The 13,454-nt window shown below is 39.6% G+C and overlaps 1 protein-coding gene across 2 annotated transcripts in view; it reads left to right on the forward strand.

Moving 5' to 3' along the window:
• LOC140736225 (casein kinase II subunit alpha) overlaps positions 1–13,454 on the forward strand; it is a 114,104-nt gene that overhangs the window by 38,218 nt on the left and 62,432 nt on the right. For both annotated transcript variants that reach the window (XM_073062142.1, XM_073062141.1), the window contains one exon: positions 2,285–2,513. In XM_073062142.1, the coding sequence (XP_072918243.1) occupies positions 2,413–2,513 (101 nt within the window). In that variant the 5' untranslated portion in view covers positions 2,285–2,412. The remainder of the gene's footprint in view (positions 1–2,284; positions 2,514–13,454) is intronic.

The raw sequence follows: 13,454 nt of genomic DNA on the forward strand, positions 1-13,454 counted from the left end.
GGCATAGAGTGCAATAGCTAGGTTATATTAAATCTTTGAGCCATAGTTACTTATCTGGAATAGATTCTAGATTCTAGTTGTGGGAACTATATTTCTGTTTATCTATTTGCCATCGACCTATTGGAATAGGCCTTTCTAGCCTTTCAGGCTGCACTGCCCAGTAATCGCCCGAATTAATCCTAGCATAATCATGGGACAATTTACAGTGACCAGTTACCCTATTAACTGGTATGTCTTTGGACTGTGGGAGGAAACTGAAGCACCCGGCGGGAACTCGTGCAGTCATGGGGAGAACATACACAAACTTTACAGGCAGTGGCGGGAATTGAACCTGGGTCACCTATACTGTAAAGGTGTGTTCTAACCACTACGCTACTTTAGTGAGGAGGATGCAGAGGTTTACAGAATATTACCAGCAGTGAGATTGATATTGCTCCTTGAGCAAGAAAATAGTCCACATTTTATTCAAAATAATGAAAGGTTTTGATGGAACAGTTTTCCCGTTAAGTGGATTGCCTGAGGAAGTGGTTGAGGTAGGCCCAATAGATTTAAATATGTATAGGTAATTTTAGTGGAATATGGGCCAAACATGGACAAATGGAACTAGCTTAGATGGGCATCGTGGTTGACATGGTCGAGGTGGGCTGAAGGGCCTGTATCCACTCTATTTTACTCTGATTCAATATTTCTATTACTTGGTTCTATTTTCTCAGGCCATGGCAGATTCACTTGGTGTTGCTAGCTTTAAACTATAGTTGAATTGGTTTTGATAAAATTATTGGTAGAATATTCATTTCAAGTTTACGTGTAACGTTATACTTGCTAAAGATTAGCAATGTACAGTCCAGTCTGTAGTTGCGGTCTTTCACGATGCTGGCTTGAATTGTACAGTACTATATATGTTGTGAAATTCCATTTATAAGAAGCATCAAGGTAAAGATTATTATTACCGTAGATTCCGGACTACAGAGCGCACCTGATTAAAAGCCGCTGGCTCTAATTTTAGAAATAAAATCAATTTTTTAATTGTAAAGGCCGCACCGGATTTTCGGCCGCAGGTGTCCCACGTTGTAATATGAGATATTTACACAGAAAGATATTACACGTGAGGATTTTTTAACTTTTAATTAAATCCATATGGTAACAAAAACAAATACATATTGCAAATGCTTTTTTTCGAACCGTGCCCGTAACGCGGCTACTTTTAAATATACGTTGCGTGTACTTCTTTACTGAACAACATTCCAATATCTCCTAACGACTGGTAAAAAAATATATATACTGCAGCCTACCAGGAAAAGTTATTGATCGCCTTTAACTTAAAAGCAGCGTTTCGCTCGGGTCTAATGCCGCTCCGCCGCTCGACCCCCTCCTTTCCGTTTATCGCAAACGGCATTTTTCCCACAAGACACCGCGAAACCGGGTATGATGTCATAGCATCCCGCGATGTAGTACAGAAAACAAATATAGTTAAAACTCTTCTAACTTTAACTAGAAAATGAATTACTAAGTGAAAATATTATAAACTAAATAACTGCCATAAGGCAGCACAATGCTTCGAGTGTTTTCCATGTTGATGAGGGTGAGTACAAATGACTGATTTACAATAATTTAATTGTGAAAGTGCGCTTGATTTATCGTACAATTTCATTGGACCTCTGTGAACAACTCATCAATTTTATTGGTCTACTGTTATGAGGCAAAATGTTTACGAGGCGGCATGAAAAAAATCATGTATTAGCCGCTCCGTATTAAAGGCCGCAAAGTTCAAAGCTGTTCAAAATGTGGGAAAAAAGTAGCGGCTTAAAATCCGGAATCTACGGTATATGGAAGCTTTTTTTAAACTTGTATTCTGATATAATCTAGGATTAGAGCAGTTAAGTGGAACCTGAGTAATGTTGCATTCAGAGCCCTTCCAGATACAGCTTTAAGGCTGTTACATTATTTAAGTTTTGTAAAATTATGGTAAATTTCTCCATTAGCGTTGAAAATTGTCAGTAAGTTGCTCAGCGTAGGAATCTTCCCAGTGTAATAATACTGAACAGCCACAGGCATAAAGTGTACCATAGCCAGTGCTGTCTGATAAATGCCTGTATCTAGTTGTTTCCTGGTGACATTTCTGTTTCTTTTATTTTGCTGAGTTTGAAACTTCTTGTTTGATTTTTCTGTGGATCATGGGAGAGTTACAATAAATAGATACAAAAAGTAAAGAGTTTTTATTTTCTTTTGCCTAAACTGAAAAGACATCCAATGTTAATTATCACATTTGTGCTCTCCTTAACAGTGAAAAGTGTGATTGAAGAGAGACCCTTCCCACTCTGATTGCTAACACCGAAAGTAATTGCTTGCCCTCAGCTGTTAGAACCACTCGATATCTGCTTCTGAACTGCCTCCAGTCTCCTCCAATAAGACATGGCAGGACCTGTGCCAAGCAGGGCCAGAGTTTACACTGATGTGAATACACACAAACCAAGAGAATACTGGGATTATGAATCTCATGTGGTGGAATGGGGGTAAGTCTTTTTAAATCAGATTGTTTTGAATTTTCCATAACAAACGTCAGGTAGAATTCCTTTTAATATTGTCATTTGCAACCTAAGAAAAACTACCAATTGATGCAATGTGATTTTTACTCTACAAACAAAAGCCCAAACTATTTGCACAATATATGGTCTTACAAAACTGTTTTGAGTGTTCTATGTATGAATTGGTAGTGTTGGTCAGTGTAAGAACTGCTTAAATATGATGGGTGATATCTCACCTATTTGAATAGGCAATGTATCCAATTGAAATGTAGCAATTCAGGTGATGTGCTACACAGAAGCTTTGTTTCAGTCCTAGAGAATTCTATTGCAGTTACCATATTATGACTCAAACGTGAGAGAGTTGGTCTTTGAGAAAATATATCCTTTGTTTAACAGTGACAAATTGAATAAGTTGGTAAGATAATATACAGTTTTGCACTTGAGGAAAGTTAGCATAGTAATTGCAAACGGGTGAATACTTTTTCAACCTCACGATTTTAGTTTTTAATTTTTAGTAAATTGTTGTCAGGTTCTGGAATTTTTCTTTGGATTTGACATGATGCACAGTGCTTTGTAGATTTGCTCCAAAAATCCTACTTCAGTATACTTGTAATTTAGAAATGAGACAGTAGAATGTGAAACTGTTTGTGGAGGCCGAATACTTTTTAAAGGCACTGTAGATGCTGCCTCGATGCTGAGTTCCTCCAGCAATTTGTGTATATTACTTAGTTCCACACTTTTTAAGTAATGTGCTCTAGAACTTCCATTAAGTAAAGATGAAGGTATATGTCCAAGTTGGGGATGATGTGTAATTTGGAAGGGTGCAAGGAGTTGTAGTGCCTGCTAGAAGTCTCAGGTTTGGGAAGTGCTGCCAAAAAAGGCATGGAATATACTTTGTAGATTGTATTCAAAAATGAATGTTGGTAGTAAACTTGACTTGTAGGCTTTTTGTTAGAAATGTAACAAACTATCCATATAGAGTCTAAATTTAATGCAGAACTTTCTATTTCCTGTGATTAGGCGATGACTTCAATCACTACTTCCTGTTTCTGTACCAGCCATCACTTCCTCTGTCCTCTTTGTGATGGCTATCTCCCCTCTCCACTCAGTCCTGATGCAGGGTTTCAACCCAAAATTTCAACAATTCCACCCCCACCTCCACAGGTTCCGCTCGATCCACTGAATTCCTCCAACAGTTTGCATGTTGTTTCAGGTTCTATCATCTACAGTCTCAGTGTGTCACCTTGATTTTAATTATGCGTATTTTCTTTTCTAACTTGACATGTTTTTTTCCGTCTTCATTGTGCTACAGCAAAGATGTGCACTGGTACTTTCACGGAAGTGCTGGTGCCTGGGTGAACCACAGCCCTTCCCACTGGTCTGCTGTGGATCTGGGCAAATTTTTGCCCTCCCTACTGCTGTATGCTACTGTAATGAAAATCTGCCCTAGAATGAATTGCCCCATGGCTTGTCATGGACAGGTGACCTGTGCGGACTCGGGTTGGGTTGTTTAGATGAGAACTGCAGTTTCTGAGTGCTGAGCTGAGGGTAGCACCCAAATCAGTACATTGAGCATAGTTCATTGCTGGGAATCAGCAGCATCTCCTTTTGTTTGGCTGTACAGCTCTGTGTAGGCCAGAGGCTTCTCTGTTGCAACAAGCACAATGACATTTGTTGGCTATTGAGCTTGTTGCCATAGAGAATTCTCTGGGTTGAGGACAGCTGCGCTGCCAAAGGAAAACAGCAGCTTGCATTACATCCAGCATGAGAAGAGACCATAGGATCAGTCTCCATGCATGAAACAACTGCTGCCAGTCCACAATATTGGACCATCTTCACCTTGTTAGTCAGGGTACAGGCCTTGGTGTAATATCTCTGTGCTAAGCAGCTGCACTCTTAACCTTAGCTAGACCAATCGAGCTCCAGATTCAATAATGCATTCTCTATATAATGCTTTAATACCAACTTTTAGGACCATAAGATATAGGAGTAGAATTAGGCCATTTGGCCCAGTGAGCTTGCTGCACCATTTCATCATGGCTGATCTGTTTCCCTGTCAGCCCCAATCTCCTGCCTTCTCCCTGTATCCGTTCACACCCAGACTATTCAAGAATCTATCGGCCTCTGCTTTAAATATACCCAATGACTTGACCTCCACAGCTGCCTGTGGCAACAAATTCCACAGATTCGCCATTCTGGCTAAAGAAATTCCTCCTCATTTCCATTTGAAATAGATGTTCCTCTATTCTAAGGCTGTGTCCTCTGTTCTTAGTGTTCCTCACCGTAGGAAACATCCTCTCCATGTCTACTTTTAGCATTCAATAGGTTTCAATGAGATCCTGTCTCATCCTTCTGAATTCCAGTGAGTACAGGCCCGGAGCCATCAAACGCTCCTCATATGATAAACCTTTCAATCTCAGAATCATTCTCATGAGCCTCCTTTGAACCATCTCCAGTGCCGGCCCATACTTTCTTAGATGAGGGGTTTGAAACTGCTCACAGTACTCCAAGTGAGGCCTCACCAGCATTTCCATTTAGAAAATAATGAATCTTTTCTTCTACCAAAAAGCATGACCATATGCTTCCTGATACTGTATTTCATCTTCTTTGCCAAATTCTCCTAATCTGTTTGTCTTTCTGTAGCGTCTCTACTTCCTCAACACTACCTGCTGCTCCACTACCTCTGCAAACCTGACCAGAAAGCCATCAATTCCTTCATCCAACTCTTTGACATATAATGTAAAATGAAACGGTCCCAACGCAGACCTCTTTGGAACTTCACTAGTCACCGGCAACCAACCAGAAAAGGTTCCCTTTATTTCTACTCTTTCCCTCCTACCAATCAGCCAATGTTCTATCTGTGCTTGTATCTTTCCTGTAATATCATAGACTCTTTAAAGTTGTTAAACAGCCTTGATTAGCACCTTGTCAAAGGCCTTCTGAAAATCCAAGTATGCAACATCTACCAATTCTTCTTGGTCCTGTTTGTTATTTCTTCAAATAATTCCAACAGATTTGTCGGGCAAGATTTTCCCTTAAGGAAACCATGCTGACATTTGGCCTATTTTGTCATGTGCTTCCTAGTATCCTAAAACCATATCCTTAACAATTCATTCCAACATCTTCTCAGCGACTGAGGTCAGACTAACTGGCCTACAATTTCCTTTCTTCTGCCTCTCTCCCTTGAAGAGTGGAATGACATTTGCAGTTTTACAGTCTTCTGGAAGCATGTCAGAATCAATTGATTCTTGAAAGATTATTGCTAAAGCCTCTGCAATCTCTTCAGCCACTTCTTTCAGAACCGTAGAGTGTAGACAATCTGATCCAGGTAACTTAACCTACATTCAGACCTTTCAGTTTCCCAAACATTTTCACTCAGCTTGAAATGTTGACTGTACTCTTTTCCGTAGATGCTGCCTAGCCTGCTGAATCCCTCCAGTATTTTGGGTGTGCTTCATACCTTTGTAGTTCTCTTTACTCCACTGTAATACTTCTGACTTTAGCTTCTCCTTCTCAAATTGCAGGGTGAATTCTATCATATTATGATCTCTGGCTCCTAAGGGTTCCTTTACCTTAAGCTCTCTAATTTTGGTTCATTGCACAACAGCCAATCTAGAATAATTGATCTCCTAGTGGGCTCAAATGTGAGCTGCTCTAAAAAGTCATCTCGAAGGCATTCTATAAATTGCCCCTCTTGGGATCCAGCACCATCTTGATATACCCAATCTGCCTGCATATTTAAATCCCCCATGTCTATTGTACCATTGCCTTTTTGACATGTGTTTTCTAACTCTTGTTTTAATTTGTAAACCACATCTTTACCATTGTTTGGAGGTCTGTAAGTAACTCCCATCAAGGTCTTTTTACCCTTGCAGTTTCTTAGTTCTACCCACAACAATTATCCACCTTCCAATCCTATGTCACTTCTTTCTAGAGACTGCTATAATCTTTAGGCTACGATTCAGTGATGCCCACAACATCATATGTGGCAATCTGTAATTGCTATGTTCATTTACCTTATTCAGTATACCGTGTGTATTTAAATATAACACTTCAGTCCTGTATTCATCACCTTTTTTGATTTTGTCCCCCTTTTACTTTGCAGCTCATCCTGTTGACTGCAATTTTGCCCTATCATCAGCTTCTCCTTGCTAGCCATCTTATTACACACTGCCTCTGTTTGTAAGTGAACTTCTCTATCCTCAGCCCATCACTCCAGTTCCCACCCCCACCAAATTAGCTTAAACCCTCCCAAACAGCTCTAGCAAACCTGGCCCACAAGAATATTGGTCCTCCTCGGGTTCAGGTGGAACCCGTCCCTTTTGTACAGGTCATTATTGCCTCAGAAGAGATCCCAATGATTCAGAAATCTGAACCACTGCCCTATGCTCCAGTTCCTTAGCCATGCATTCATCTGCCAAATCATCCTATGCTTGCCCTCAGTGGCACGGGCAGCAATCTAGAGATCAGGACCCTGGAGGTCTTACTTTTCAGCTTTCCTACCTAGCTCTCTAAAATTTCTCTTCAGGACATTCTCACCTTTCCAGCCTTTGTTTTCGGTGCCAGTTGTACCAAGAATTCTGGCTGGTCACTCTCTCTCTTTAGAATACCTTGCACCCAATCTGAGACACCTCTGACCCTGGCGCCTGGGAGGCAACATACCATCCAGGTTTCTCTGTTGCACCTACAGAATTTTGTCTCCATTCCTCTGACTATGGAATCTCCTATCACCTCTGCAGTCTTCACCTCTCTTCTGTTCTAAGCCACAGCACCAGAGACCCAGGTGCTGCTCCACTTGATGGGTTTCTCCCCCCCCCCCCACCTCAACATTATCCAAAGTGGCATACTTATTGTTAAGAGAATGGCCACATGATACTCGCCATTGGCTACCCATTTACCTGCCTCCTGCAACCTGGGGTGAATGTCTCTGTAGCTCCTATATGGCATTTCCTCAGTCTCCCATATGAGCCAAAGGTCATCGAGCTGCAGCTCTGATTACTTAATATGTTCTTTGAGGAACTGCAGATGGTGCAAATGTGGTTATACAGGAGACTGGAAGTCTCCCAAAATTCCTACACACAAAGCACTGCCCCTGGAGCCATTCTCATTGCACTAACTGTGCCCAAACAGATGGGGAATGAAAATTAAAGATGAATAAACTTACCAGATACTTAGCTTGCCAAAGCCACTCCACTTGCCCTTGCTTTATTTTTATTCTCCCTTTCTAATGAATCCTGTTCACTGACTGGGCGCAGTTCAACTCCAAAAAACTGCTGCAAGGCGCTGCCTTTTTCATCTTCAGCCGCGAACCTAAGTGAAAATGTACCTTCTCATGCTCTCGCTCACTGATTGGGTGCAGTCCAATTTAGTGCTGATTCCATTAATATGTTCCTGGGAGTGCATCTTAAGTGAAGCTTGTGTAATACAAAGTGATTTCCTTAATCGTCAAACATCTTCAATTACTTTGTAACTGACTGACCTTCCAATATAAAGTCAGGATTGGATTTGATCACTCTTCATGAGAATATAAAAACTAGAAATGGTGTAAAAACATTTGGCCCTTCAGGCTGCAGCATTCAATAAGATAATTTTATTGATCTTTTACTTCAACACCAGTTTCCTGAACCAATTGCATAATCCCTTGATGACTGAAAATCTATTGATCTGTACCTTGAATATACACAGTGACTTAGTCTCCACAGTACACTTGATAGTTTGTTAAATCTGTCCTTGTATAACCAAGTATGCAGAAATCTATCTAGTGATCTTTGCTCTTGATGGAATGTTTGAAGTTGGACTCCACTGTCGCAACATCCCTGTGAGAAAATGATAGTTTTGTTTCTGGATTTTGTTTGTTATCCAAATCTCAAGCCACACTAATTTACTTCTCCCAATATGTGCACTAATTTTATTTACTGTTCACTTTAGTGGTGCAACACTGAAGACTTTCTGGAAGTCAACTAGTGGTTTCATGGTCAACTAGTTTGCCCTTATCCATTTTAACGATAGTTTAATCAAAATCTTACAATATGTCAAATGTGTATATAAATTCATGTGAACTGCACAATTCTAGCATTTTCCTTTTCAGTTTTTGGATCTGGATATCAATGTGGAGACCTTTTCCTAATTGCTCTTGAGGGTGATGGTGATGCATTTTTTGATTTGAATAGCCACAGGTGATGGTGGTCTGACTGTGGATGTGAAGTTGCAGAATTCTAGTGAAGTTGAAGTTCAGGCAATATATTTTGTATTTTCAAGTCAATGATGTACAGTTTAGGGGACTCTGCATACCACCATTGGCTGATTTAGTCAGGCACTTGAGATTCTGCATGATGTTGTCACTAAACAACAAACAGTCCACCCTGACACATTTCAAGTCATAGTCAGGGATTTCATTCTGGCTTGTTTGAAGAAATCTCTGCCCAATTACTATCAGCATGTAACCTGGAGCATCAGAGAGCCCAAAACACTAGACCAGTTTTAGGACCCTAGCATGCATCATATCAGTAACCCATGATAACATATGACAACCTTTTACTATCCACGCAACCACCAATCTACGTTCATCTACAAATTAACTAACTCACTTCATCCAAGTTAATTATAAAAATCTCAAAGAGTAGGAGTCACAGAACAGATGCATGTGAAACACCACCGGTCACCAACCGCCAGGCGGAATACACTCCATCTACTAGTAACGCCTGCCTTCTACAGGCAAGCTAATTCTGAATTGATGCCACAAAGATTTCCTAGTAATTTACCTAGGCTGGCAGTAATAGAATATGGTGCATTAGTGACCTGGAGCCCTCTCATACATGCTAATTTCTCTTGGACCAGGTCCATTTGATTTGACTCAAATGATTGCATGTTTCCATGTGCATGTGACAAACTCATCTGATCAATGTTTGCCTTGAGTTGATTCCTGTATAGTGTTGAAAGTATTTCTAGGAGCCAGGCTATTAAATTCTGTATTTCTTGGCAGTGAGATGTATCCTAATTACTTCTGGTTTCTCAAACAACATGTTACTCCTGTTATCAACCAGAGATCTCTAAAAGTATGTTGAGCACTATTAGCTTTCATCTGGGAGCCAGTTTGCTTTTCTTTGGAATAAATTGTTGTTAAATTCTACTGTTTCTTAAACTTGGTCCTATGAGAGTGTTTGGTTTGTATGATGAGTTTCCTTCCATTTGTTTCTTTTAGTAGATAATTGCCGAAATCTGAAATAAAGATTTCAGATATATACAATGAGTGACCACTCATTAAAGTAACTGTGACTGTGGAATGATTGTGGTGCCAGACAGGTGGTTTGAGTATCTCAGAAGCTGCCGATCTTCTGGGATTTTCACACATAACAGTCTCCTAGACTTTACAGAGAATGGTGCAAAAACAAAAAAAATCCAGAGAGCACTAGTTCTGTGTGTGTGAAAATGCCTTGTTAATGAGAATGGCCAGACTGGTACAAGCTGACAGGAAGATGGCAGTAACTCAAATAACCACATGTTACAACAGTGGTGTGCAGAAGAAAACCTCTAAGCACACAATACATTAAACCTTGAAGTGGAAGGATTACAACAGCTGAAGGCCCCACCAGTTTCCACTCTTGTACCTAATAAAGTGGCCACTGAGTGTATATATGGTGTGTATTCCCATATAACCATTCTGTCTCTTTCATGTTGCCCTCTTCTTGTTCTCTATTCACCTGATTGTTAATATTTTATGCATTTCTGTGCTCTTTCACTTAACTAATTTGCAGCCGAGAGAGAATCCCACATGGAGAATTTCATTTGACATGTCAGTGCGTCACCCAGCTACAGGTTCTGAGTCTGCATAAATAATTTAAAAACAACATAAAATTCCTCTAGAAAATATAAATACAAGAGATTCTGCAGATGCTGGAAATCCAGAGCAGCGCACACAAAACACTGGAGGAACTCAGCATGTCAGGCAGCATCTATGGAGAGGCATGAACATCACCTGTTTATTGTTTTCCATAGATGCTGCTTGTACTGCTGAGTTCCTCCAGTGTTTTGTGTGTGATGCTCCAGAAGGTACTGTACAGGAAGAACAACTATTGAAATATCTGTGTCCAAAGCAAAAATGTTTCCAATTAGAATGTAGTTTGTTTTAATACTTGTTATATTTCTGAGTAGAGGTTTTAGAGTACAGCTCCTGTTTTTAAAACTATTGTGCATGTCAGTCATTGAAAGCTACAGTACAGAATCAAGATCTTTGCCCATCCATTCTATGCCAACCATGTAAACTGCCTAATCCCATTGACCTGCACCCTGACCATAGCCCTCTATATCCCTCCCATCCATGTACCTATCCAAGCTTCTCTTGAATGTTGAAATTGAAATCACACCTACTCGTGATGGCAACTCATTCCACGCTCTCACGACCTTCTGAGTGAAGAAGTTTCTCCTCATGTTCCCCTTAACATTACACCTTTCACCCTTAACCCATGGCCTCTAATTGTAGTCTCACCCAATCTCAGTGGAAAAGCCTGCTTGCATTTACCCTTTCTATAGCCCTTATAACTTTTCATACCTCTATCAAATCTCCTCTCATTCTTCTCCATTCTAGGGAATAAAGTTCTAACCTATTCAATCTTTCCTTATAACTCGGGTGCTGCATTTCTAGCAATATCCTTGTAAATGTTCTCTGTACTCTTTCAATCTTATTTACATCTTTCCTGTAGGTAGTTGACCAAAACTGCACACAGTACTCCAAATTGGGCCTTATCAAAGTCTTAAACAACTTCAATATAATGTCCCATTTCCTGTACTCAGTACATTGATTTATGAAGGCCAGTTTGTGAAAAGCTTCCTTAACGACCCGATCTATCCATGACACCACTTTCTAAGAATTATGGATCTGTATTCCCAGATCCCTTTGTTCTAAAGTACTCAGTGCCTTACCAGTCACTGTGTAAGACCTGCCCTGGTTGGTCTCCCCAAAGTGTAACACCTCACTTGTCAGTATTAAATTCCATCTGCCATTTTTCAGCCCATTTTACCAGCTGGTCCTGAACCCACTGGATGTTTTGTAGGTTAATCAATTGCTGTTCTAGCTTAGATTATTTGGATTTGATTGGGAAAGTAGCGTGAACAGAAAGTGAAATAGATGCAAGGACAGATCCATTTTTGCTGTGAACATGACAGCTTGGTACTTTTGTTGTCACACTCAATTCCGTGCCCCAGTTTAGCATTCGATGATGGTGTGTCAATGACGACTGCCAGAGGAAGTGTTGGTTGATGGAGTGGGCACATTTTTATCAAATTACAATGTTTAAAAGACACTTGGACAAGTTTCTGGATAGGGAAGGTTTAAAGGAAGGAATATTTGCCAAATGTAGGCAGATAGGACCGTCTAAGGAAGATACCTTGGCTGGCATAGACATGTTGGCCAAAGGGTTGTTTCTCTGCTGTCTCTCTGACTTGATAAAACTTGTTGGTTCTGCAGTTCCATCCTGACAGAGTGCTTGGATCATAGACTAAGATTATGACTATCTGCTGATTAGCCTTGAACAAAAATCCAGTCTAAAAGAAAAGTTCTCCTCATAGTCTGGCCAAAAATAAGCTCTCAAACACCTGATTATATATCTCATTAGTTATAGGTTCTTACTAAGAGAAAATTCATTGCCCAATCCCAATAACTTTTGTTCAGAAGAAACATTGATTGTGAGGAATATTACTGATACCCCTTTCCCAACTAGTGAATACTCAGATGGCTTTCTTTTGCTGATTAGTAAACCTTGATGGTAAATAAAAGAAGCATTGAGTTAATGTAGAGTTTTCTTAAATCAAGTTAAATCAGGTTCTGAACAAGTTGCATTTTACTCATAAGTCCATAATTGGCAATGGAATAGAAATTCCAGAGTTAATGGACTCATTTTTCTTTTAAGCAAGTGATAGGATTCACTTGGTCAAGTTTTGCTTTATTTTTGATGTAGTGACATATATTATACACAAAAATCTGTCATAAGATGGCTTGAGGTCCTGTCAATAAAATGGTGTTTGTCTAATATTGTTCAAAATTGTGTTTGTAGTAAAACAACTTCACAATCCCAGGAGAGAGGGGAGTGAGAAGTCCAGTTGCTCCTCTGAATTTTGCATTAATAAAAGGAGATTTTGTATCTTTGTTATTAACTAATCAATGAAGTGTGGTAGTTCTTCACTGGTTAAGCTTAGGTTTAACATCAATGCTGAACAATGACCAGAAATTTGGTTTAAAAAAAACACACCTGTGGTTAACCGCACATCCACATCTTTGTGATTCTGAGGAGCTTTTAATTAATGTGAGACAACTTCTTTCATTTACAAATTAATCCAACAGTGGAAGACTGATTGTTTCACTGATTTAGTGCAGCTTCCACACATAGAAAAATTATTATTAAAAATTCTGTAATGTTTGGGGTTTCAGATGGTAGAACAGTACTAATTTGAATTGCTTGAAATGAGGTGTATTTTGAATGTTCATTACGTAGGATCTGAAGAACAGGTTCCAAATGGCTCAAGAAATCTGAGGAACGAACAGTTTATTTTTAGTTTGTTAAAAGGTTAAAAATTAACCTTTTAATACAGTGCTTGCATCTCACAATCAGCAGGAGGAGACGAGTTGAATTCAAGAACAACTGTTTAATTATCAGGAACTGAAGAAGTAAAGCAAAGTAGTTGTTCAGAATGTGTTTGGCCTCTGTTAGGAGGAGATATGAAATTATATATTTTTAAGCCTGAAATTCTTCCTGCAAGACAAGGTGGTTGGGAGTTTTTTCCACTCCTGACAATTGACCTAACAATTCAAGCCAACATTGGAGAAGTGTTTTCAGAAGAAATGTTAAACAGAGAACCCAGCCAGACTAGCTCAAAGTAAATTTATTATCAAAGTACATATATGTCACTATATACAACCCTGAGATTTGTTTTTCT

Source organism: Hemitrygon akajei, chromosome 11 (genome assembly GCF_048418815.1).
Source record: "Hemitrygon akajei chromosome 11, sHemAka1.3, whole genome shotgun sequence".
NCBI lineage: Eukaryota > Metazoa > Chordata > Chondrichthyes > Myliobatiformes > Dasyatidae > Hemitrygon > Hemitrygon akajei.